The sequence below is a fragment of the Apodemus sylvaticus genome, chromosome 9, assembly GCF_947179515.1.
Source record: "Apodemus sylvaticus chromosome 9, mApoSyl1.1, whole genome shotgun sequence".
Taxonomy (NCBI): Eukaryota; Metazoa; Chordata; class Mammalia; order Rodentia; family Muridae; genus Apodemus; species Apodemus sylvaticus.
This window is the reverse complement of record NC_067480.1, coordinates 46,814,911-46,842,266: the sequence shown is the minus strand read 5'-3', so window position 1 is coordinate 46,842,266 and position 27,356 is coordinate 46,814,911. Positions and strand designations below refer to the sequence as shown.

Below are 27,356 nucleotides of genomic sequence, written 5' to 3'. Positions count from 1 at the left end.
AACCACATGGTTGAAGGTGGAGGCAGATGCTTTCTGGGTGTGTCTGTCAAATCTTCTGAGAAGCGAAATGATGAAAGCCATGATAATTTTCTTTAATCTCTTCTACTCCCTTTGCTCCCACCTGCACTGATGTTTAATGAATGTCAAGGATCCCAGTTGTGCTCAGTAATTACTCCAGAAGGCAGTTTGATTCAGAGGCAGTTGTAACCTGTGTAAGAGAAACTGAGAATTCACTAAAGCAAATACTTCAGTGAGCGGGTGCCAGAGCCTGAGTCATCTCAACTCACTGTGAGCAGAGCATGAGGCAAGACCCAGTAGTAATCAATCCTGAATGAAGAGCAGAAGGGCAAAGTAATACAAAAGACCTTTTCAATGGCATGGTGCTGTAGATAGCTCTCTAACTCTTTGATACCAGAGAGCAGTGTTTAGGTAAATCTTGATGGATTACTCCTTAGGGGCCTATATTTACAATTACAGTGAGTCTTATTTTGGAAATAAGAAATTTTGAGGAATCTTTGTTGACAAACCAAGAGGAATTTTCAAGTTACAGTGTCACATACACACATGCATATATGTAAAATGTCATGCACACATACATAATGGATAATTTATGTACTAAAAATATATATACTTAGAACAAAGCATAAAGACAGCCACATTTTTCAAGGAAAATAGCAAACCTGCATATGTTTATGAAAATAATAGCCTTATGGTAGACTGGAGTAACTATTTCATAATATAGAACATTTGAGAAAGGCTGGGGATAAAGCACTCACATATACATGAGGCTCTAGATTCAATCCCCAGTTCTGTAAACACAATCAAACTAAAAACATTAACTGAAATGTTTGTGCATAGAAAAAGTATATTTACCCTTATTCTTTCTACTATAGTTTTTGATTATGGGGCGTCTATTCTTCAGCTAATGACCCTGGCATTGCCCATCCACCACTTTCTCCTGCTTTCTTAACAGTCTATCATCAGAACTCCCATCCTGTCTCATGGGGTCACTAACTGCAGGGGGCCCCAAACTGAACTCTTGGTTTCTATTATTGCTCAACATTAACCCCCCTCTTTTCCTCATAGTCACCAAGTGATCTTTTAAAGGTTATCACTACCCTGTAACAAGCTCCTACTATATTTTGAAATAAATCCAAATCCTTCACCAAATTGTGTATGGGAACAGTTCTCACAGCACTCTTTCTTTGTCTTAAGCCCGCCTCAAATGCACCAGCCGCATTCTCTCCCCGTGGCTTCTGTGCCCAGAATACACTCACGTCCTCCATGAGCATCTTTACCTAACAACACTCTCTTCCTTAGAGCATCTCCACAGGCTTTGCATAGATAGCAAATCTACACAGTTTCTCCACTGAGGACACCTCACCAATAATACATCCTTGCAGAAGAAGATGATTTAGGCACCTAGAGAGAAGAGTTATCACACAAGCATGAGGACTTGAGTTCAGACATACAGCACCCATGAAAGAGCAGGCCTTTTCTGATCAAGGTTTCTGTCACAAATCATATCACTTAACCATCCTCACCTGTCCCTTCCTCTCCCCACTTCCCTTGTCATTAAAAACCTAATGTTCCTCTGCTCTCTCATATCTAGGTAACTGATGAAATGCTAATGTTGGTTGATTTTAATAAAAACTAAATTGAATATTTTGAATCTGTTTAAAAAATACCATGTTTGTCTTCATTTTTGATTTTGTTACTTTCTAGAACTTTCTAGAAAGTATTTGTTACTCTCTAGAAGTGTATATTATTTTAATTTTATATGTCTTTATTCTGGTTTTGGATGCATAACGTAGTATTAGGTAGTGATTTCAGGGCATTAAGCTTGGGTATGCAATGACTCTACCATAGAACAACATCCTAAAGCCATTAGATGTGTTTTATTTTTTAAATATTGTCACATCTGTCCCTACAATTAAATTGAATGTTACATATAAGATAGGAATAGTTGTCTGCAAAGAAACTAATTGCACTGTGTTTTTTTTTTTTTACTTGAAAATATTTCATCTCATAACCTTGGACTAATTATATACATTTCAGGCCTTCGGGAGTTCAAGAATTTTTGGTCACATTCTGTCGCTTCAGAAGTTTGGCAGAATGCAAGTAGCCAGCCATAAAAATTGACCTTGTTTCTAGAATTCACTCCAGGGTACAAAGACATGTCTGTTCAAAGAGAGAAGTCGAACTGAGTGGAAGGTTGACCCATTTGGATCTATTCTGAGTTGTGAGGGAATTCCAAATGATTGGGATTTTATACACTTCCTTTCAGGCCAGAATCACTGATGTAGTAAACAGGGCAAATTTCAGCTTAGCTCCAAATACCTTTCAGTCACAATTACAGCCAGCAGCAAGCACACCACAGCACATCGTCTGCCCCACATTCAAAACAAATGAGGAAGAAAGAACTTGCTGTTCTATATAGCTTGAGCTTCACTTTTACGTGGCTTGTACTTTACCTTTTTCAAAGACGGTATCTTGATATAACTAGCTGGGTTTAACTCGCCATCAATGTCATAGTTTGGTACCTATTAAAATGTATGTAATCTAAATAGTGTATGCCTACAGTTATTTGTTTGGTAAAAGTGACTTGAAAGACTGCTATTTCTTTGGCACCCTGTCCCTTCGCCATTACTATATTTATTGTGATTGAACTCTTCAGACTTGTCTGTCTTCCTCAATTGAGGGTGAGATGTTTATGGAGAGAGTCTATACCTTAATCAGCATTTTATTCCTGGTACGTAACAGAATTTCTCGTATAATGCTGGTAGGAAATAAATTTTTGTTGAATGAATGCCAGGAAAGCATAAAAACCAAATTGACAACAGTACTAAAATTAAGTTAACCCTTCAACAGAATCTCATTAAAGCAACGTGTAAATCCATGTCTTTCAAAGAAAGGTGCAGATCCATGACCACTGAGATGTCTCCTAGTTTGCTTACAACCACTGTTTCCTTGTCCCAAAGCCTTACCATTTAAATTCAGTTTTTAACATGTCTGTCATCATGAAGGTCTAACCTGCTCTCACGTCTGAAAAATCTGAAAATAACCTCATCAGACTTATACTGAGCAAGTCCCTTGCTCATTAAAATGTAAGATATTTTATATATATTTCAGGGAAGCAGAGATCTTCCCAACATTGCATATAGCTTGAAATATTAATTATAAAATACCTTCAATATGTTATGAAAGATGGTATTTTATTTTCTTCTCATGAAAGCATGTCAATAATTTAATAAACAAAAATATGAAGACATTAGTTTTCATGGCAATTTTGTAAAACGTATCTATTTAACAGATAATCTTAATTTTACATTAGGCTTTTGTAATTAATACAACATTAGTTATTCCCTCATAAAGAATCCAGTCCATTTCAATACAAGCAGAGTGTCATTATTCAGGTCCACATACCCTTTTTCCAAAACAACTGTCCTAAGAGCATCTTCATGTTTAGTTGTATCTTCTGGTTCACATTTCATTGGTCCATTATTGGACCAATTATTTTAAATAATAAAGGTGAATAAGCCACACCCTACTTCTTCATTTTTGACAGATGCTGACTTATAGGCCTTCAGGATCATAGGGAACAATCTGTGCTCTTTATCAGTCCCATATTTATTCATCAGTAGACAGGTGTGCTTGAGGCTCCTTTGTGCCAGTGGACCAGGTGCTGTATGCAGAGAGATGAATTAAATGCAGCCTTCCTTACTGCAACTCGCAGCCTTGGGAGTTGTTCCTACCCTAATTAAAAAGAAAGCAACATTGGGCGGTGGGGCTTGGGCATCATAGTTCTCCCTCTACATTTCCTGAGCTTTCTTCTGCTAAGTTCTATTCATTCTCTACATTCATATGCTGCCTCTCACAAGAGGTACTGTCAAAAATTGTCTATGCACTCATAATCCCCTACACCCACCTCCCTGTCAGCACACATCAAGCTGTATATTTTAGTGGGGTTTTCTGTGACCTCTTATAACAGTATCTTTCCAAATATGTTTCCAATTCCCAGCTACACTAAGCCCTTTCCTTTAATGCTTTAAAGAGTAAACGAATTGTTTGATGAATTACCATTATGATCTTAGTTAAACATCTTAGCATCATGCAGTCTACCGTCCCATCATATTAAACAGTAATTGATTTTGTAATGTATATGACAGAATGGCATTCAGCATTTTCTTAATCACATGCACTTTCAAAGACTATGCACACATTTCACATGCTGTGACTGATGGTGGTCTGCATCTACTAGACATGGAATGGGATTTTCATCTTAACATGTTAGCATTTGGTAGTAGCATCATTAGGAGATAGCCAGTGCCTTCCCCTCATGTGGAGCACAGATTTCTAGAGCTAAAGGCTCTTTATTCCATGATGATGTAACACTTATGACCTATAAATCTCCTTTGGAGTATCTGTAATTCTACACAGTTTTCATCAGATGTATACCCAGAAGATATTTGATTTCACAGTATTTTGTTAGGAGATACTCAACAAAATCTGAAAGTCCTTGGATCACAGTTGAGTCTGGGTATCTTTAAAACAAAATCATTCATTTTCAAGATCCAATTTACAATTTACTTCTTACACTTTGTTTCCTGGTTGTTAGATTTATGCTCATTTGAAACCATTAACAAAGTTATGATGACTGAACTTCAACATTATCAGTAGTGACAGGGATTAAATTTTATCTGTTCATTGCTTCAGTAGTTCATTACACAGTTATGCAACTAACCTTCAGGTTTGATGTCATCTGTAAACTGACATATTTAGAAAGATGTAGAACCATGAGAAAACTAAGTAGAACCTTAGTTGTCAGTTGGAGATCAATTACTTAATGTGCTATAACATCTAAGTACAAATCCTTAATAAAATATCATTAGTTGAGCTAGAGTTCTAGCCTATATCATTTAATAAATATTTGTTTCTAATAGGTACTTGATCTTCTGCGTATATGATATGTAAAAGGCCTAGATGTATTACACAGTTGTAAAATACATGTTTCCTACCAATGTCACAGTAGCACAGTCCTTTCTCAGTTTGGAGTGATGGGTTACATTGCACAGTGAGGCAGCATTTGGTAAGCATTTCCAGCCTGCTTTGGGATTGTGACTCACTTGTATCATCCAGTTTCAACAATAACTTCACACTGGGAGGTTTTGTATTCTGTGTCAATCATCATCAGAGTTAATGTCTTCTGTGCCCACTAACTTTCTTTATACTAATTTCTAATTAGCGTGGTATGTGATGAAGAGTGAGTCACCTGGTAAGATTGTGGGTATTCTACGCTTAGCCTCAGAGAAACAGGAACAACCTGAAATGAACACAGGTTTTTCAGCTTCGCTTTTTTCATCTTCATTATGAAAATTACCTTTGACTTCACGTGGAAGACAGAGGGTAGCAATTTGGGTTTTTTAAGCCACTTATTACCAAATACTTAAGCTTAGAAACTCCCCCAGCATACACAAAGTTACATGCTACTCTTAGCGATTATGATACTCTAAGTGATCAAACCAAGCATCTGTGGTGTGGTCCTGGGAGGAGTGGTAAGGATACAAAACATAGTTGAGCTTCCATGAAAAGAGAAGCAATATTCATTTGCTTAATTCTGTTATGAAACTAGTTGTTTGATTCCTTTGTTCCTCTCGAGATAAGTAGCAGCATGAAATGATAAGCCCTCTGTTTTGATTGAACTTGATACTTCGTGATGATAGGGTGGAACTTCCCAAAAAGAACGCTCTAGAACTACCTGTGCCAAGGACACTATAGAAATCGAAACCTGGCTGTCTGACACATAATGCAATTTTCCTTTAGACTTGCCAAGCTTTTTCTTCTGCCAGTTTTTGACAGAATGTAATGATGCCTGCTAATAACTGTAATCGGTGACTAGATGTCTTGTGATCTTTCCAAAGACAAATTAAATCCAAAGATTTAATACAAAGTCAAGCAATGAAGTTTGTGATTATATGGGATTCCTAAGAGGAAAGTTCTGCTTCACTTCAACACTTTCAGAGTGTACACCTGAATTATCTAGATAAGTTCATGATTATCTTCCACACATTTACATTTGTCTCCAAAGCCATTGATCTGTAAAGAAAACTAAGCAAGTATCCAATAATAAAATCATTAGTAAAACCATTTGCCAAGAACTAGACAAAAATAAACACTAATAGCAATTTGAATATATTCATAGTCTGACCATCATTTTACAACATGAAATTGTTGTCTAGTCATAGTAAAAGTACTATTTTAAAAAAGAACATTCCTTCAAGATATTTCTGCTGCTTTCAAATAGAATTAAATACAAGGAAAACATCACCTTGTTCCCTGTAAAGTTAAATAAAAGTGTTCTCTCTCATGATTGGAATCTGTCAACTCATCAAAAAAGACCTGGACAAAGGACATGAAAGACACAACTTCTCTTTGTAAGAATGGTTGTGTGACCTCCTAATACACGTGGCTTCATGCTTTACTTCTGTCACTGCAGTGATGTTTCCTGTCTGTATTTCTTGCCACTTGCTGCTATTTCCTGAAGTAACTGTCCTGTCTGAAAACACTAGTCTTCAACTTTTATCTCAGTTACCAATTAAAGACTGATTTGTAAGCCCCCCTCAAGAAACTCTGATTTACTGTATGTATTTTAGAAGTAGTTTGTTGAAAATACTTGAGGATGCATGGGAATGGTTAATAACTTAAGAGTATTTCATTTTCATAATTTTAGAGACCTTTCTGAGATGAATTAAAATACTTTATTTGGGAGCATCTGACGTCTCTGAACACTCTGTTATACCTACTTTGTCTTTCTTCTGTCTGCTCATTTGCTCCACTACATGTGCATTATTTAAACGAAGTTTAGACTTGAATTTTATCTCCTCTGCCATCCTCCAAAGTTCCAAAATAAAGTTCAAACTCACTCTTATCTCTTGAGCTGATGGTGGCCAAATTTTCATCTCTTATGGAACCTTTCTCCTTGTGTCTGCCTGGTAGTAGGCAGTGGTTGGCTAACTCAGTCAACACAACTAATATTTGAAATCCACTCTATGATCATTTGTTGGCTTCTATGTTCCTGTGGTGTATTACCTATATGAATCTTACTTTGACTAACCTCTTTCATACTTGAAAAGGAGGTTAGTAGAAAAACTACAAATTCTTAAGTAGAAAGGGAAAAAATGAGATATGGCTTCTTTTTCCATAAACTGTGTCGTGATTTGAATCTAGTCCTAGGTTTTCGTAGAAAAATGAAGTCATGGGTAACCCAGAAAGATGTCACAACTGTTTGGAGGATTTTCCTCTGTCAATTCTGCTTCCATGTTTCTCCTCCTTAAAGAATGGAGGCGACATGACAGCTGTATTCTCTTTGCTCGTTTCTACATGTGCAGAGGGCATGGGTACTAAGGAACTACATTGCCATACACTTAGAGATATCTCCATTCCTTTTTCTAAAGAACAGATAATATGGGAATAATCGAAGCATACACTCAGTCTTTCTCATGTGTAGCACTTAGACATTCCGATAATAGATGAAGTCCAGAAAAACGTCCTGTAGTTTAAACCAGCTAGTATGTGCTATATGATCTCCTCTGTACTTCTAGCTTTTGTTTTTGTTTTGTTGTTTTTGTTTTTGGCCTGGTGTTTTTTGTTTTTTCTGTTTATTAGATATTTTCTTTATTTACATTTCAAATGTTATTCCCTTTCCTCATTTCTGTGCTGAAACCCTATTCCATCCCCATTCCCCCTGCTCACCAACCCATACACTCCTACTTCCTCTACACAGGACCTGACATTCCTCTACCCAGGACCAAGGGCCTATCTTCTCATTGATGTCCATCCAACAAGGCCATTCTCTCTCTGCTTCATGTGTGACTGGAGACATGGGTCCCTCCATATGTACTCTTTGGCTGGTGGTTTAGTCCCTGGGAGCTCTGTGAGGTCTGGTTGATTCATATTATTGTTCTTCCAATGGGGCTGCAAACCCCTTCAGCTCCGTGGGTCCTTTCTCTAGCTCCTCCATTGGGCACCCCGTGTTCAGTCCAATGGTTGGCTGAGAGCATCCACCTCTGTCACCTCACACAAGAATGCCTAAGATCAAAAACTCAGGTGACATCAGATGCTGGTAGAATGTGGAGAAAGAGGAATACCCCTTTATTGCTGGAGGAATTGCAAGCTGGTACAGCTACTCTGGAAATCAATTTGGTGGTTCCTCAGAAAATTGGACCTGAAGATGCAGATATACCACTTCTGGGCATATACCCAGAAGATGCTGCAACATGTAATAAGGATACATGTACCACTATGTTCATAGTAGCCTTATTTATAATAGCCAGAAGCTGGAAAGAACCCAGATGTCCCTCAACAGAGGAATAGATACAGAAAATGTGGTTCATTTACACAATGGAGTACTACTCAGCTAATAAAAACAATGACTTTATGAAATTCTTAGGCAAATGGATAGAACTAAGAAATGTCATCCTGAGTGAGGTAACCCAATCACAAAAGAATACACATGGTATGCACTCACTGATAAGTGGTTTTTATCCCATAAGCTCTGAATACCCAAGATATAATTCATGGACCACATGAAGCTCAAGAAGAAGGAAGACCAAAGTGTGGATACTTTGGTCCTTCTTAGAAAGGGGAACAAAATACCCATGGGACAAAGTGTGACAGAGAACAAAGGAAAGGCCATCCAGAGATTTCCCTACCCGGGCATCCATCCCATATACAGTCACCAAAGACAGACACTATTGTAGATGCCAACAAGTGCTTACTGACAGGAACTTAATATAACTATCTCCTGAGAGGCTTTGTCAGTGCCTGACAAATACATCTAATTTTCTAAAGAATAAAGAAAATTAACAAAAGCCTCCTGACCTGCCATCACTAACATAAATCATTAATCATTTACCACTTTAAATTCATCACTTACCCATCAGCAATGTTTGTGTGGAAATGATTAGCAGAATATTCCATCTAATTCCATGTTATGTAGAATAATTTTTAGTTTTAACATACATTTTTGTTTATCTTTTCCACACATATTCTACATGGCATGTTTTCCTGCAGAGTATACTCACATATCATCTATCTGAACAATCTAAAATATTACAGTTTTTATAATTCCTTTACATAGAAGAGACCAATTGATTCTGTTTTGTTTCTAATACATTTTGTGTACATGAATAGAAGCTTAACATGCTTAACATGCAACTTTATCATAAAAAAATTTACCTTAAAGCAAAATATTAGAAGGTAATGTGACAATAATTATTTCCTTATGATGTACCTCCTACTTGATTTCAGAGAAGATTTGATAAATGTTACCAATTAGTCATAGAACCAATAGCAACAACTTAGAACTGTGGAATGCTAGAGGGAAACATTGAACTCCTGACAAGGCAATGTGGGAAGGTTCCGATTTCCTGGTAGACTACAAACGATCAGAAATAAGCAAAATGTAGGCTACATCTAAAATGTAGGATCTTTCATTTCTAAACTTCAATACAAGTTATCTCCGTGTGGAGAGCCTTACTACCTTTGTCAATCATGTACTAAAACACAGTTATTTAAACAGTAATTTCTCATCTTTGGAGACAGATATTTGGACTGCCTGTGGTCAGCTCTAATTTTTTTCTCACAAATGCAAAAACATGATTTCTTTTACACATCTTGACTCAAGTTGGCTCAAGCCAACAGCTCAAGTTTTGAAACAGAGTATTATAACCTTAAGCCTAAAAAAAAATTAAAGTATGTATTTAAATATAAGGTAATATTGATATGGTAAAATTTATTAAGTGGAAACACTGATAATGAGCAAACAAGCTACAAAATTACTCTCCCAGGACATATATCAATTAATATGTCATAATTTTTAAAAGTATAAATAACTTAAAATTGGAATGCAGATGCCTTAAAGTCATGACTTAAATGTGTCTATAATAATTATGTTTGACACTGAGTTATTTCCTTGCTACCCTAGTTTGAGTTCTCCTGCTGTGATTAATCACTGAGCAAAAGCAACTTGTGGCAGAAAGGTGTTATTTCACCTTAGAGCTTGTAGTCCATCTCCAAGGAAAGCATAAGCAGGACTTAAAGGCTAAAACAGATGGAAGCAGAAAACATGGAGGAACGCTGTTTTCTGACTTGATTTACCTTTGTTGCTCTGCTTCTTTTCTCAACAGTGCAGGTCCACCTACCCCAAGGGGGGGGGGCACTGTTTACCATGAGCTTGATACTCCATCAATTACCAATCAAGATGTCCCACATACATACCCACAGGTCAGCTTTACAAAGGCAATTTCTCAACTAAAGTCCCATCTTTCCAAGTGAGTCAAGTTGACAGTCAAGATTAGCCATCGCAAGTTCACCCTTGTCAACCTGTCACAAAAAGTAAAAACATGACCCCCAAACTTCCCTTAGAAATTTACATAAAATGATTCACCCGAATGGTACTTTAATAATCAGTTGTGGTTATGACTGAGCATGGTCCAATAGTGTCTCCTTTGACGTAAGAAGCTTCTCCCTCAAATCAGCAACACCCATTTCCTGCCACGGTAGTGTCAGCACAGAAATGACTGACACTTAATAGATGGTTAGACTAGATACACTTCAGAGGAACTTTCAGTTTGTCTTGTAGTCAGGTAATGTTTTGTAGGCACAGTCTTTGATTTACTTGAGACTGGAGGATTAAGTGAAATTGGTATGCTTTCGTAGCCCTCCCTCCAAAATTAGTTTTCATTTATTTTTTTAAATCCAAAAATTTAAATCATTAAACACTCAGGAATTTATTTTGTAAATGTATAACCCCTTAAGAACAAATGATATCAATCTTTGAAGATCACTAATATGCACCCTGTTGGTTTAGTTATTGGTCTGTTAGTTAACGATCAAAGATTTTGCTCACTGAGAAATTTGTGACCATCAAGGACTTCCAGAGGAACTGGAGCTATCAATGAGTGGTTTTTATTTGTTTTGGGGTTTTTTTTGTTTGTTTGTTTGTTTGTTTTAAGTACAAAAGTGTAATCTGCTTTTACAAAAGACCCAAGTTTGGATCTCAGCACCTATACTGTGTAGCTCACAGCTACCAGTAATTCTGCTTCCAAAGGATCTGATGTTGTCTTTTAGACTGTATGGTGACTACACTTAGGTATGCACGCCCATACAAAGAAAAATGCATGTACACCAGTGGTTCTGAAGCTATGAGTCATGACCCCTTTGGGGTCATATACAAGATAGTCTACATATCAGCTATTTGCATTACAATTTTTAACAGTAGCAAAATTACAGTTATGAAGTAGCAACAAAATAATTTTGTGTTTGGGGGTCAGCACAACATGAGGAATTGAATTAAAGGGTCACAGCATTAGGAAGGTTGAGAACCACTCACAGATCAGTGTATTTTTGTTTCAAAATTAAACTTCATTTCTAATTTTTTTAAAGATAAATAGATTTTTTAAAGATAAGTAAAATTTTAATTCCCAGAATTGAACTTACACTACAAATTTATTATTTCTGAGACCCTCTTATTGATGTCAGGAAACAGCTCCTAGCATTGGTTTGTGAAACTTTGTATGATCATATCACACTGAAATGAAAGTATCCAGCAACAGAGGAAAGAAATCTGAGAAAGCTCACCCTTGTGTGGTCTAGCACTTACTCCAGTTATTTGAGCACTTTATGATGTCATTGTATAATTGACTTGAATAGCCCTTTTCAGCCCAGGAATTCAAAGTCTTAGATGAACCTAGAGATGAAAATTAAATGTAGTGTAAGATGTTGGTTAGAACCCTGAAGCAGACAAACAAAAAATAATATTGAGTGATTGTGTTGGTCAGGGCTCTCTAGCATTACAGAATTTATGGAATGTCTCTATATATTAAAGGAATTTATTGTAATGACTTATATATATATATGTATGTATGTATGTATAAGTTTCTTAAACCTAAGATAGATGAAGATACTGTGACAATTTAAAAAGCACAGTGTTTAGATCTTACATCAGGTACTTTGCTATTTGACTGGTACACAGTGCAGAATGGGGTGGGGTGAAAATTGCTGGATCACATTTATAACATTTATAATCTAACAACAGACAGCTATGAATAGGAATTCCAAAAATCTAATAGTTACTCAGCTCCACTAGGCTAGTTGTTTAAGCTGGTCTTCTGTCTAAGTAGGTTCTAACATGTGCTGGCAAGTAAGTGCAAGCAAAGAATAGAGAATCTTCCTTCCTCCAATATCCTTATGTATGCCTCCAACAGAAAGCGTGACTCAAATTAAAGGTATGTACCACCAAGCCTGGACCTAAAGTTTGATTTGTCCCAGGCTGACCTTGAACTCAGAGATCTGCGTGTCTCTGTCTCCTGGGATGAAAAGCATGTACTACCTTGCCTGAGCCAGAAGCTTTTCACAGCCACTATGCCTCAAGATCTCCATGCCAAGATCCAGGTTAGAAACCTGTGTCTTCCAACCTCAAGATGGATCATGAATGTGCCCTCCATTTCTGGATTGCAGTTCATTCTAGATCTAGTCACTTTGACAACTAGGAATAGTCATCACAGTAATCTACACTAAAGATTCTAGCTAATAATGTATTAATGCTGTTTTATGGACAATAATAAATGTTTCATTCATGAAAGATGTTCAGAAATTAGAAAAATTATAAACTGAATTTGTGGAAACTCTATATTATCTGCTCAGTTCCTTACACATCTAAGAGTATCATAAAAACACAAATCCTATTGAGGTTTCAAAAAGATACATTAGCAAAGCCCGGACTTCTTTATGTAAGGATTTTTTTTTCTGTATTGACTGTTTACTCTGCACATATACCAAAAATCGATTGGCCCACAGAAGCATATGGAAATGTTGACCAGGAATAGTAAAGGACTTTGAAGCACGCAAAGACTAGGATGCTGTGGAAGGCAAGTTTATCAGGAGGTGGCTTCTTGAACCTAAGATAGGTGAAGATACTGTGACAATTTAAAAAGCACAGTGTTTAGATCTTATATCAGGTACTTTGCTATTTGACTGGTGCACAGCGCAGCATGGGGTGGGTTGAAAATTGCTGGATCACATTTATAAAATGCACATACCTTGTTTCTCATATGTATACCAGGGGAAAGTTAGACCTTAAGGTCTGTCCTTACCATCAGGTTCCCTTCTGGGATCTATGACACGCCTCTTCAGACCTTCAGAATAGCTTAGGACAGATTTGCAGGTAAATCTCCCTCAAGTACTTGACCAAGTATTCAAGCTCCTGCCATTGCTCCAGGTATTGTAGAAAAACTAGCTTAAATGGTTACATGTAATGACTGGTGGTACAATCAGTGCTGGCATAATTACGACCACAACAAGCGTAACTACTAATGGGTGGATTTTTTTTTCTATTATTTGCTTTAATTTCACAATCAGTCAAACTAGGAAATGGTGAGGAAAGCTTTTGGTACATGAAGTTCTTTGCTTGATGTTGATGTAGGTGATGTAGAGATATTCGTGGTTTATTTATAAGTCCCCCAAGGTTTTTAAAGCTAAGCTCTTTGTATGTTATTCAAGTATGATTTTGTGGAAGATGAACAGAGTGCTTTTGGAAACAAATTTGGAGGCGCTTTGATGTTGTAATTGGCTAAGATGAATGGGCTTGTCTCATTCTTTTTGAGAGGAGAAAAATAAGCCCAGGAAGCAAAGAAAGGCATTGATATTCAGAAGGCGGTGCCTGTGAGATACCTCAGCAAGTGAAAGTGCTTGTTTTCCACTGGGGCCAGCTTGACAATGGGGGTTCTGTCCCTGGAGCCCTCAGAAGGTGGAAGGAGAGGACAAAACTCCGTAAAGCTGTCCTCTGACGTCCACATATACAACCTGACACATGCACGTGCATACATATGAATAATAAGTAAATATAAATTCAGAAACAAACAAGTGCTTCTTATCAATCTGGTAGGAGAACTTGCTCCCACAACATTTTATCTTATATGTGAAATCTCTGAACATCTACTGGATGAAATAGATTCTCCCTAATCTTGCCCTTTTTTGCTTGGAAGTCTTTGCAAGTGTTTTTGGTTTCCATTAGAGACAGTCATTACGTATGTTGTCATCCGTTCTGTGGGAACAATAAGCCATCAATAAGGTTACATCGCTGGTAACAGTTTTCCAAACTGAGGGGTGAATCATCTGTCAGTTGCCTCTCTAAATTTAGTAGCATCCGCATGTAAGAGAAGGTCACACACTATCTGCCATTCACATAGGGTTAAGAAAAGGCCTCCTCCACAATGAACCGTCCTTTGCTGTAACTCACAGCCTCCTCACTCACGTCATCCATGTGGCATCTTCAGCTTTTACTTTAGTAGAATAATGATGTCATTAAGCAGGTACAGTTCTAACACTATATTTTTATTTTTTCCCTGCAAATTTTGTGTTTATAGAATGATTTCAGACCCCCTTAAAATATAAATATGGTTAAAAATGTTTGTTGGAGAATTTAGTCAATAACTCATTCCTTGCAGCCAACAGCATCCGCTCGGCCTGATTTGCTGCTGCTGATATGAAAACACTGGCCATTTAATCCCCTAGGCTCCCTTGAAGTTGTTTTTAACGGGTAGTTGAGTGATGTCTGAGAATGTGGTATTTCCTCCAGCTGTGCCTCTTCCTACCCTCTTCTAACTCGGTTTTCTCGCACTGCAGATTCCCGCAGCAAACTATTCATTAGCTACCACTGAATGTTCAAACTGTATGTCAAAGGCATTGGTTAAGACTTGCCCTGAAATATGATTGCTTTTTAAAGACTATATGTAACTTTATGGGACATTCCAGAAATACTCTCAAAACAAACAAACAAAAACGATGTAAATATAAAATTACTGTATCAACAATATCTGTTAGTTTTTTGTTTGTTTGATTGTTTGTTTAAAAAAAATAGTTGTCAATGCAGCAGGCCACTGATTGGGTCTCAAATTGTCCCTACCTTGCTAAAATGCTTTCAGCTTTCCCCAAAGTCACAACTAACACGCATACATTCTATCTACAGGAGACAGTACAGAGATCTGAAGGATGGCTGACGAGCGGAAAGATGAAGGAAAGGCCCCACACTGGACATCAGCCTCACTCACAGAGGCGGCCGCACACCCTCACTCTCCAGAGATGAAAGACCAGGGTGGGGCAGGGGAAGGGCTGAGCCGCAGCGCCAATGGATTTCCATACAGAGAGGAGGAGGAAGGCGCCTTTGGGGAGCACGGGTCACAGGGCACCTATTCAGATACCAAAGAGAATGGCATCAACGGAGAGCTGACCTCAGCTGACAGAGAAACAGCAGGTAACTGGGGGCCACAAGGACATCTTTGTGCTTTGTAGTCGGATTACTCTGAGAGTGAATTAATCTACAACAGCTGGTCCTTTCATTTTGCGAGGACTGGAGTCCAGTCAGGAGAAATAGGCACCCTGTAAAGCAAGCACCAAGCACTATGGCAGGGTTTGACTTCCCCCAACTTGGTTGCAGTCTTGATCTCCCCCAAACCCCAATTCAATTTTTACCCCCCTAATCTTTTTAGGCAAAACACTCAGTGTGTGAATATTTTGCTATCAACTGTCAGTATTTTAACCTACAAGAGGAAAAAAATCTCAATGTTTTCTTCTTATGAATGACATTGGGCCTGACAAAGTTTAATGGATTGATTAGAAGTATATTTCTTTTTAGAGTAGAGAGAACTGTGACCTCGTCAGCCTTCCAAGGAGACAGGAGAGAAGGAAAGAGAAGAAAGGGGAGATGAACATATACATTCAAATAGGGGGACACTTTCACAAGTCTCAGCTTTCCAAAGCACAACACACAGAGGCTAAAAGAAAAATGTAATAGGACTAATTCCATTTAATTTTTATGGATATTCTGCCTGCATATATGTTTATATGCCACATGCAGGCAGCACCCATAGTAGCCAGAAGAGAACATTGGATTCCCTGGGATTAGAGTTACAGATGGTTGTGAGCCACCATGTGGGTTCTGGGTATAAAATCTGGAAGAGCAGACAGACAGTACTCTAAACTACTGAGCCATCTCTCCAGCCACAATATCACTCTTAAGTGCTTGTTTTAAAGGGATTAACATTGACACCATCCTAAATGACCCCATAAGAATAGAACATTAACGACATAGAAAAACATTATTTTATACTATAGCATTCTGCTCCTCATTTCCCTTTTTTCAGTAATTCAGATTTTTTATGTATTTGAACTTACAGATGATGGCTTACAAAAGGTATCAAAATAAAGCACTGCCCTCTTCAAAGTCAGCCCTTACTTATTTGAAGGTTGGTTTCTGTACCACAACACTTAGACTGTGATTCACCACATACTCTGGTCAAAACGCCTCACATGTCAGGAATGAAGATACAGTCAATGTTATACATAGTTAGCATGTGTAAGGTTCTTGCTTCAAATTATAAGTATGTGTATCTATAATATATCATAGATATATGGGGGTGTTTATTGTTGGGTAAATATGCATATATACATGTCTGATTTTAATGAGGAAGTAGTAAAGACATTTTAAGTGACAGAAGAAAATACAAAACATATAGTATAAATTTTTAATACATAGAATAAATTTTACCACCACAATTAGTAGGTAGTATTTTAATAGTAGTTTTCTACATACTAAGTGTTACATTAGCTTCCATACAAAATCTGGGGCCCACACTCTATAGATCAGAGCTTCTCATGGCATATGATCTCCATGGAAATTAATTTGGATACAAATCACAGGGTGTCAAGTGTGAGATGAAAAGTATGGAAAGGCAGGGTTGAAAAGGACTCATTTTTACTAAGGACAAATCTTCCCAAATATGTCCTGGAGTGCCAAAGCAATTCACAGGTATATAGTGCAATGCAATGAAGTACAGGCAACTCAACCTCTGTCAAATACTGCATAAACCATCCGCTTGTAATAATTCTGTGTGTTTCAACCTTAGCACATACTGTATCCATCTTAAAGATTGCATATCTTCTCTACTATGCTGAATCTTCTGCAGTTGTTCCGATACAAAGCCAGGGTCCTACAGAATTTCCTGAGAATCAGAATAAAAGGTTGGCAGTACCTTGACTAACCCGGGAAATTAAGAATCTGTGTAGTGCTCCAAGGGCATATACATCTTATTAGAAATTATGATTGAAAGTGAAATAAAAATATGCTTGCTTTTCATGGATCCAGTGAGGGTCATACAAATACAGCAAAATGTATAAAGGCAGTGCTGCAAGACATGGTATCTGTCAGTTCACATCCTTGTTGGTAGCAGTGGTAGCAACACTCTTGAACAAGGACCATTTTATCTCTAGCTGAATACATTGTAACTTGCTGAGGGTGGGATTCTGCATGGAAAGGCCTTTGCTAGGTTTGAGGCATAAGAGATGAGGACAAGCTACATCATGAAAGTTAGGAGGAAAGAAAGGGATAATGGCACAGATCAAGAATTCTTTGTATCCTGCAGACCCTGGCTTAACAGCTGCAGTGTTCGGTAAACATGTATTGGGCCAGTGGTTGCATGGATAGGCAAATACAAAGACGGTCTTTTTTAAATATATTTGAAAACTATACTTTTGTCCATTGATTTTGGAGGCCTTGGTTGTTGTTGTTACTGTTGTTTTGTTTTTGTTTTTGAGAAAGGTAACACTTTATAGCCCAGGCTGGCCTTGAACTCACTGTATAGTCCAGACTCTCTTTAAAGTCAAGATTATCCTCTTGCCAGGTGCTGGGAATGACAGGTTGAGCCACCATGCCTGGTTAGTTCTCTCTCTTCGTTGCTCAACACATCACCCTTATTGACTACCATGGAGCAATCCAATGAGCTATAATCTCTGTATATAGCGTGCTTAAAGCCATGGACACCTTGTTTCGTTTAATATGTGTTTGGTGGTGTTAAAGAAGTATCTAGCAGCATCAAAAAGATCTACTTGTCAGGTCAGTGTGTCCTTGCCAGCTTCCTTGAGAAAATAATGTAAATTAGATCCAACTCACAGGTATTTCTTTCGAGTGATGGTGTCGGGAACATCCAGTGTTTTTTTAGTGGAAGCATCTCAACATGTGTTAAATTAGTCTTTCTTATGTTCCTTTGGAAAAGATGATTTCTAAGCATTCATATGTATGCTCACTGTGACAGAGGTGGTACATCCTCATCTGTGGGTTTCCATAGTGATGTTTTCAATCCAAACTATGGTGTGATTTTAAAACGAACTTCCTTCTAAAAATAACATGCCAATTATTGAATCCCTAAGATGTACAAGCGTGGAAAGCTCTAGAAAAAAAATGTGAAACTGTTTTCCTTATACTTACGAAAAATGCTCCAGTGACGAGGTAATATGCAATTAGCTTCTCTCAAAGAAGGTTAGTAAAATTATAACTTATCATTGATGAATTATAAATAAGGTATGTTGCAAATCATCACTGGTATAAGCAAATCCTCTTAAATCCCAAATATGGCACTTTTTAAATTCTATGCTTTGAAGGTGGGTACCTGATGGGAACTAGCATTATACATGAGGTGACCATTTCAAATAAGACCAAGGAGCTCAGTCCTTTTTGTTTGTCTGAGTGTTTGTTTGTTTGTTTACATACACTACAGCAGTATATCACATTTCTTTCATAAAGAATAATCCTCAAAAATGAAACTGTTCACACAGAGCACTTCTCAGTGGGAAGGAGGTCCTCAGTTATGCTTGAGGTGGCCGTAAAAATCCTACTTGACTCAAAACATTTCTTCTTGGCTATGGTTGTCTTCATTCCCAGAAGTATTGTCCCTGAGCTTGTTTGTAATCATCTCTATAAATAGGTTTACATGGTCAAGGATGGAACTGTCATATCTTCCCAAGACTGGGCCTCCTTCATTCTAGTGTGTCCTACTTTCTCTCTCTCTCTCTCTCTCTCTCTCTCTCTCTCTCTCTCTCTCTCTCTCCCCTCCCCCTTTGAACATTCATTTTCATTTATGAGGTTTGAGACTTTTGAAAGGTGCACATTCATAGTCAACTTAAGTCAACAGTTGTTCTTGTGCACTGAGACCACAACTGGGGAACAGGATATGTTAGAAGGCAATAATATTGTGATCTTACTCTTTATATGTGTTAGCTGTTGTCTCCTGCCATACAATGTAAAGGCAAACCCATAGAAAGATGGATGTGGGGTTTTATTTTTCTTTGTACTAAGGCGCCATTTTTAAAGCTATGCCACAGTAGCATGTAAGTACGTGCAAAGCTATTCAGAAGTAATCCACTTAACAAACGGTTAGGCTTTTTTTATCTTTTAAAAATTGTTTTCCAAAGCATAATAAAGAAGAATAATAGCTTAGAATAATCTGTTCCATTCTTTTGCACATCATTAAAGAAAGCAAGATAAATATGTTTTGGCCCCCAAAGAATTCCAAATCAGAGAGACATTTAGGCACCTCATCTATAAGTTTCTTATCCAGGAGCTAGGATCAAAGTTATTAGAATTCATATTAAAATAGCGGGAGGTTACTTGGAAAAGGGCAGAAGGTTTGATTTATATCTATAAAATCAGTAAATCTTTGTATCTAAAAAGGTGAAACGCTTTGATCAGAGCATCATTACAGGAAGGGGAAGTGTTTAAAGTTACCTTTCAAGTGGCATTTTAAGGATGTGGAAGCACAGTTTCCATACTCGGTGTGCTCGTGACTTGGCAAAGTCACTGGTTGTCACTTCATTTGATGTCCTGTTGTCTGTGGCATTGAATTTTACCCTTGCTGAGTACAATTATGAAATCATCTTAATATAATGTTTGGTAATTGTAAAGGCCAGATCTGCAAAGAATGTATTAGTTTCGCATCCCTCGAAATTTTGAACACCATTATCTCTCTAGAGATAGAAAACTCTCTGACTCCTCTCTGTTACTCAACGGGTGCTTGCAAAACTGGACTCCGCTCTCCGGATCTGCTCAGCCACTGCTAACGATAACTGTGAATTAAACAAATTTGAAAGAAATGATGTTTGGACAGAATAATCATGTTTTTGTTTCTTATTTAATGCAGTATATCAATTATTAATATAGAATTTGTACACCATATCCATAATATAAGTAGTCGAGAGATGATTTAAGACATATGTGCAGATTGTAGAGGCCTTATGCAAACATTATCAGATTTTACATAAGGTCTCAAACAACAGATTTTGATATTACAGGGATCCTAAAGCCATTCCTCCTTCCTCTCCTCCTCCTCCTCCTCCTCCTCCTCCTCCTCCTCCTCCTCCTCCTCCTCCTTCTCCTCCCTCCTCCTCCTTTGCCACAAGGACACAGGAGGACAACAGGAACCGGGTGCAACTTGGTTTCATTCTAAATTGTCTTTTCTTCAAGAAGAGACATAATTTTGTGTATAGTTGAAAGCAAGGCTTTCAAGATTCCTTTAGAGTAGAGGTTTTATTGTTGTTTTGTTTTGTTTATTTGTTTGTTTGTTGCCTGAAAGAATTAATCTTATAAATATCGGCCTTTGTCCACCCAGCAGGCTAGCTTTCCATCCCTCCTGGGGTGCAGTCATCACCTGAGACCCTGTGCCACAGGGGCCAAGCTTCTTATTTTATAGAAGGGAGTCCTCTCTTGCCCGTCTGCAGCTGCTATCCATGGCAGGCAAAGTGCACATTTCTGTTGCAGAACTTATATTCACACTCCTGGAGCATGGCATAAAATCATAGCGAGATTCTCAGTTTCCTCCAAAGTGGAGATTGAAGGGAGGCCGAGAAGAAAAGGATATTTATAGTTGTCAAAGTATGCACGTTTTTAAGAACAGACTTGAGTGACTTCAGCTATCCTCGGCCATGAGATTTGAACACTAAGAGGAGGAAACAAGTCCCCAGATGAAGTGGCTCTTTTTTTTGAATATCACTTGGGGTAAATATAAAAAAGGAAGGACATTTCTTTACCTGACTCCCAACCATTCTCCACAATCTCTTTTTTTCTTTTCCTGGCACGTCTATATTTTCAGCTGTATTTTCCAAGTCTACCTCTGACCCAGGAGGTAATATAGCCTTTTCTACATTTTAACATCCCATAACTCAAGCAGCCCCATAACAATCAAACCCAGACTCATAAAAGTATTGTTGCAGAGAATGTATATTGAAGCTGGAAAACACATAATAGGGGCAGGGGCTCAGATGCTGGCAGCAGAGAGCTCTAACCTGCTTTCTGTTATCCTCTAATTCTACCTTCAATTCTAAATTGAGATCCCCTTTAAAATACAACCTACTGTATCTACTACATTAATGTACGCAGAGCAAAATAGCTCAGCGCCATTTCTCCAGCAAAATGACTAAAGCTATCCGCATAGGCCCCTGAGGCAAATAAACAAGCAGGCCTAACAATACAAGAGGTTGCAGATTTTCTTCTTCTTGTTGCCATGCCAACCACTCATTGCTCTGGCTGCCATTTCCCTGAGCTCCGCAGAGAGAGGCGTGTGCAGAGCAGTTACTTAGCATTCAAGGGTGGATCTGCAGGAAAACACACAGGCTTGCTGCAAAGCGTCCGTCCGGCCTGGCAGCACCAGGGGATGAGACCAGAAAATGGGAATCTTTTCAATCCTTTCCTCATAAAGGTTAGGTATTTGGGCTAGAAAGGATAAGAGAGATGTGGATCTTTTTTAATTAAGGCAGTTCTACCAGGTTTGTATCTGTTGTGATTGCTGTGTCCTGCATGGTCTCTGCCAGATGAAGCGGGTGTGGGTGTGCACTTCTGGCATACTGTGCGGCTTGTTGTGTTGATACCTACGGGTCTGAGCCTGTCAGGGCCAGCTTCCATGGACAGTGGCATTCAGAATGATGTCTCTTGCTTCTAGGAAGGTATGGGCTTGTATATACTAGGTAATCCCAGCTAGAGCCGTCTGTGCTTTACACAACAGCGGAATCAGTGAGCACTGAGTAAAGTTGGTCATTTAAATAGAGTCATGTGATGGTTTGTTGATCATTTTGCTTCTCAGTCAAAGTCACAGCAGGGTGACATTGTCTTAAACGAGTAATTCTCAATCAAAATATTAGAAAAATCGGATTCTCGAGACTGTTCCGATTAAACCCAATGACTCAACATATTGTAGGATTGTTTTGGAATTTTAAATGCCTACAAACTTTTGAGTTGAGAGGAGCAAAGTTCCGCCTCATAGGACATAATGTGATACTTTAAAATGCTGATTTATTTGCAGTTATTCTCGGTGTGTTCTTGCGTCTAATGGGACCATCTCATTTGTCTTGGTTTCTATTAAATAACAGAACCACATCAAAATTGATATTTTTAAAAGTATTTCATCAGTACCTTTGGCCGATTGACACTTAAAAATTATTCTACTGGATTTGAGTTATTACCAAGTCTATTGTGCTAAAAGCAATTTGTGCCAATTTGGGTGTGTGTGTGTGTGTGTGTGTGTGTGTGTGTAATTAAATGTAGATATAATTTAATTATATTTCATTATTTTCAAACTTTCCCCTATTTTATATTTTCTATCTTGACATTTTTTTCACATTTCTAATTTGTTGTTATATTTACTCATTGTGATTTATTTCATTGCTTTCCAATTTCTGAGGGTTAAAATAAAAATCTCCATTTAGAGAAAAATTCTCACCAGCTTATAAAATTTTTTTTATTTAAAATGAATATGAGAAAATAACCAGCAATGAAAGTGATTGTTTTAAGATTTCTAGTCTTTGGTAAACCTTTTATTTGATTAATATTATTGAGGACCTTTTGATGTTCGCTTTATTTCTACGTATTCTTTCCTTACCAAACAAAACATAAGAAAGAGATAGAGGAGGGAGGGAGGGAGAGAGGGAAGGAGGGAGGGAGAGAGGGAGGGAAGAATGTGGTTGCAATTTTAACAATAATATTTCAGGTATCTTGAGAATATATGTATAATCAAGCAACAACATTTCATTTGAATTGTGTCGTAATATGTTTACCTATCCATGCATCTGTAAATATATAGACTATTTGACAATATTGCTAGTTTATATCAGAAAAGTATTTGGCACTAAATGGTAAGTGCTTGGCTTTGAATTTGCTTTTGTTGCAGTTCCTGAGTAGCCAGGCAGTGCTTGGCAGTGAACACCCCCCCCCCCCTTTCTTAGATACACTGAAATTCTGCTTTGGTGTGGAGAGCCTTTCTCCCTTCCTCCCTGTACCTTCATGCTTCATTGCTCCTTAGCATGTTACATAGAGCATTTGCGCCTGCTCTTGGGGGAATATGGAAATTCATATCAAGAACAGATGAATAGAACAACCAGTGCTGCCTTACAAAGCCCGGTGCTTTTAGCCTTATCTGACCAGGCATTGTGAATCCTGGGGGACAAGACTGAACTACATGCTGCCAGCTCACCATGCAGCAACTCTCGGCAAATGAGTCACACTTCTCAGCTACACTCATAAAAATACAGTTCTTACCTAGCTAAGATGCTGAGCTGAGAGAGAGAGAGAGAGAGAGAGAGAGAGAGAGAGAGAGAGGAGCATTTGTGTTGGTTTCTCCTTCAGCTTTTAACAGCCGTACAAATGCTAGGTGTTTACCATAATACAAATATTTCTGTTTTTGAAATTTGTTGCAAAAATACTCACATTTTTTTTAAAAAAAACATTATATTTAGATAAGGGGGAAGAATAAAAATTCCAGGACAATGCATTTAGAGTAGAGCAGCCTGAACGTTAGATTTGAGTCTAAATTGGAAGTACAGATCAGGACTATGTTGGCTAGTGAGGACTTCCTTCCTTTATGGGTTTTCCTCCAGCCTGAATATTCTGACTGGACTAAAATCCTTCTTTTCCTATCACTGTTACATTGTATCCAGCCAAACTGTGAAGGTTTTATTCTACAACAGTTTTAAAAGGCACAATGGGGAAACGTTTGAGAAGGGTCTTGGAAGTCTACAGCAAGGGCAGAGAGTTGCTATGATCTCATTCTCTGGTAACGCCTTTCCTAAACACCTGCAGGGACTATGCTTATATGTTGCTAAGAGCAACATCTGCTGAGGTTACTTATTAACCAGTGTTTATTCCCACACCATAAACACCTTGAACCCTTGCTTTGTTTCTCTCTCTCCTTTTGATGTATATTTCTCTACTTAGTTCCTGGTATAGATACTATTAAATATTTTAATAATGCAGTTAGAGGTTGATAATCCATACATGAATTTAAGGGAGAAAAATCACATAGTATTGCGACAAAAAGGATACTACAAGTGTGAGTGACACATTGGTAAGACTGAATTGGAACAAAGTACTGGGGATGTAAGAATAAATGGAGAATTCCTGAGAGGAAGCTGGATTCATTGTAAAGATGAGAGAGCTGTTGGTTGCAGTAGAGGTAATTGAAAGGGATCGCAAAAGTCCTCCAGTAAGGACAGTGTTAGCAGACATGACTTTCTCTAATGGGGGTTGGAGGGATGGGAATGACAAAAATTTGCAACATATCTAATCAGATAGCTCACGAGTTGCAAGTAATAATTACAGTTAAGATCAGTAACCTTTGAGAAACATAACCATCTAAGAGATGAGAATCCTGCAGATGCTGACTACTTCTCTGTTTCATCCTTGCAAAATTAAATTCAATGTAACATTGGCCTGGATTGAGAAAAATTTCTTCAGAATAGCTTGATATTAAAACAACACAGACCTGGTGTGTGTGTGTGTGTGTGTGTGTGTGTGTGTGTGTGTGTGTGTGTGTGTTGGTTTGATTTGGTTTGATTTTTGGTTTGGTTTTATTGGGGGTATTGGTTTGGTTTAGTTTGGTTTGGTTTGGTTTGGTTTGGTTTGGGTTTGGGTTTGATTTTCAGGTTTGGTTGGGTTTGGTTTAGTTTGGTTTGGTTTGGTTTGGCCCAATCCTCTGGTTGTAAGGTAAGGATTGATTTCCTGTTATAGGTCAGGAACACAGCAAATCTCAATCCTGATAAATGGACAGCCAGGGCTTTGAAAGCATACTGTGTGGTCTCTGTCATGGGTTTAATTGTACTGTTAATGGAGTGTAGCAATGCTGACTTGAAAAGCTATTAACCTGATTTTGAAAGTCGCCTGAGCAAACTATGATCTAGCAAACAAACCATTTTCCATGTTTCATCTCTGAATTTATGAATTTATGACTTCCAAATGGTAAGCATAGTAAGCAGTATTTCTATATTAAAATAGAAAAACTATACATTGAGTATAGGGAACATAATTTTTCTTGTAGACCAGGCTGAGCAGTGAAACCAGGGCCTTGTCCATGCTAAGCAAGCACTCTACTGTGAGACATACACCTGGCCTAAGAAAAAATTTTTTCAATTAGATGTTTTTATTTTGCCTTGTTGTTTAAGGAGAGAAGGGCATCCTGAGATACATCATTTTCTTTTTAGATAATAAGGTAAGCTGCATATACTATTTCCTTTATAAGCACCACAGAAGGTCAAATAGTTGATTGAATATGTTTTTCTCTTGGAACATGTCTCATCTAAGTATCCAAACTTTGTCACCTTCCTTTAAAAAATGGCTATTGACTAGTTTCAGCCTGCAAAGCCAAGATTTGCAACTACAATGTTGAAAAGACTGGAATAGAGGTTAGAATCTAGCTCAGTGTAGTCTCACTGGCTGGATATGTCAGACCTTCGGTTAAATCCCCAATAGTGAAAAAGCAAACCCCCTAGACTGTGAGTGCCATTGATGGTGCTTTCGTGAAGTGCAGCACGCATATTGATTTATGAAAACTCGTTTATCCTTTCTTGCTCTTCCACCCCTCTTTCACTTATTATGAGGATTATAATTCCACCAAATAAGATGGAAAATTTGACCTTTTCCACAAAAAAATAAAGCACTATGTTAACACAGGATTGCAAATCATGCTAGATATTGGCCCTCAGACCATTTCTTACCTACTTCTTATGAGTCCTTATTTCAATAAGAAACAAATGGTTAAATTTGCTACCCAAAATGTAGCCACTATGAGAATTATATGTTAGGCAGGAAAGTTCATTTAGTTGGGATAGTAGTCATCCCCGGGCTCCATGCCATCACCTGCCAGCCTGTTGTAAGAAAATAATCATTGTATTTAACTCATACATCTGATCCAAGTACCTGGCTGTTGTTGATGTCAAAGGTTTCCTGTCTGGTTGTTACTTATAAATTAGCATTTCATAAACAGTATCAGTTCACAAATTTGAATTTAGTATATTTTAGTGAGAAAATATATCTTCCATAGTATATTACATTGAGAAAATATTGAGCATTTCTTAACTGAGATAACATGTTTTGAGCCTCCTGGGCCTTCAGTAGCAATGCCTTCAGCTCTCCTGTGTGACAGAGAAAGCAGAAGCTCTATATGAGCATAAGAGCTCATTCGTTACCAGCTCTGAGGGAAAATAAGTTAACCGGTTATATCAAAGTATTTTACAAACAATATTTTAGTATAACATTGAGATTGTCTTAATTATAATACTGAGATATCCCGTCCATTATGGTCTACAGGTAAGCAGGTAAGTATAGTGATGGAGACTGAAAAACCAGCAACTTGAAGCAACGCCATCACTGTAAAATTTTATTTTTATAGCTCCCCTGTATATATTTTAAGTGTCATTTCTAAGTTTATACAAATATTTTTGGATTACTACTGTTTATTTCTAACATGTCTTGTATAATGAACAATTTATGTCTTACGGTTAAAGGGATACATAGTTTCATCAGCCCAGAACAAATATTAGTCATTACTTTAGAATATTTTTGACATGTAGAAATTTTTAGAAATCTCTCAAAGGAATTATTTTCATAATTATATCAAGCTCCAGTGGCAATATTAGACTTTATGGGGTTTTTTTTCCTACTTAAAACTGTGCTCTCGGAAAATCATTCCAGTTTGCTAACAATTGGTCATAGCAGAATGCATCTAACAGTCTTCACTCATGCTTGTTTGGAAGTTTCCAATGGAGAGATCCACTTTACATTATGCTGAACTTTCAACTATATTATTAATAATGGAAGGGTTGCTTGCATGCATACTTCTCCTCTGATATTTCACCATTTTTAACCATATTTATTTCAGTTCTCATAATGTCATTGATTTCATTGTACTTTTAAAGATTTTGAACAAAGGCTTTATGTATATATGCCATTTTAATTTGGAAAAATATAAAGAATTACTATAAGTAAACTCATAATCAAGTCCCTTCAAGTGCTGCTACAAAAAATATGAGTGAGCAATATTTTATACAGTAACTTTGTCTAAATAAAATTTGTGGTTAGAATATGGACAATCACCATTGTAAGTCTGTAACTCATAATGGAAAACTGCTAAGGATTGTACCTTCAGTCTCAGAAATTGGTTGGTACTGAACAGTCCATCAAACTATATTTATGCAGAAGTCGTGTT

General features: G+C 37.6%; 1 protein-coding gene across 1 annotated transcript in view; it reads left to right on the top strand.

Annotated features, from left to right (window-relative positions):
* Map2 (microtubule associated protein 2) overlaps positions 1-27,356 on the top strand; it is a 268,392-nt gene that overhangs the window by 192,884 nt on the left and 48,152 nt on the right. Inside the window, exon 5 of the mRNA XM_052193488.1 lies at positions 15,029-15,313. Coding sequence (XP_052049448.1) covers positions 15,052-15,313 — 262 coding nt within the window. The 5' untranslated portion in view covers positions 15,029-15,051. The remainder of the gene's footprint in view (positions 1-15,028; positions 15,314-27,356) is intronic.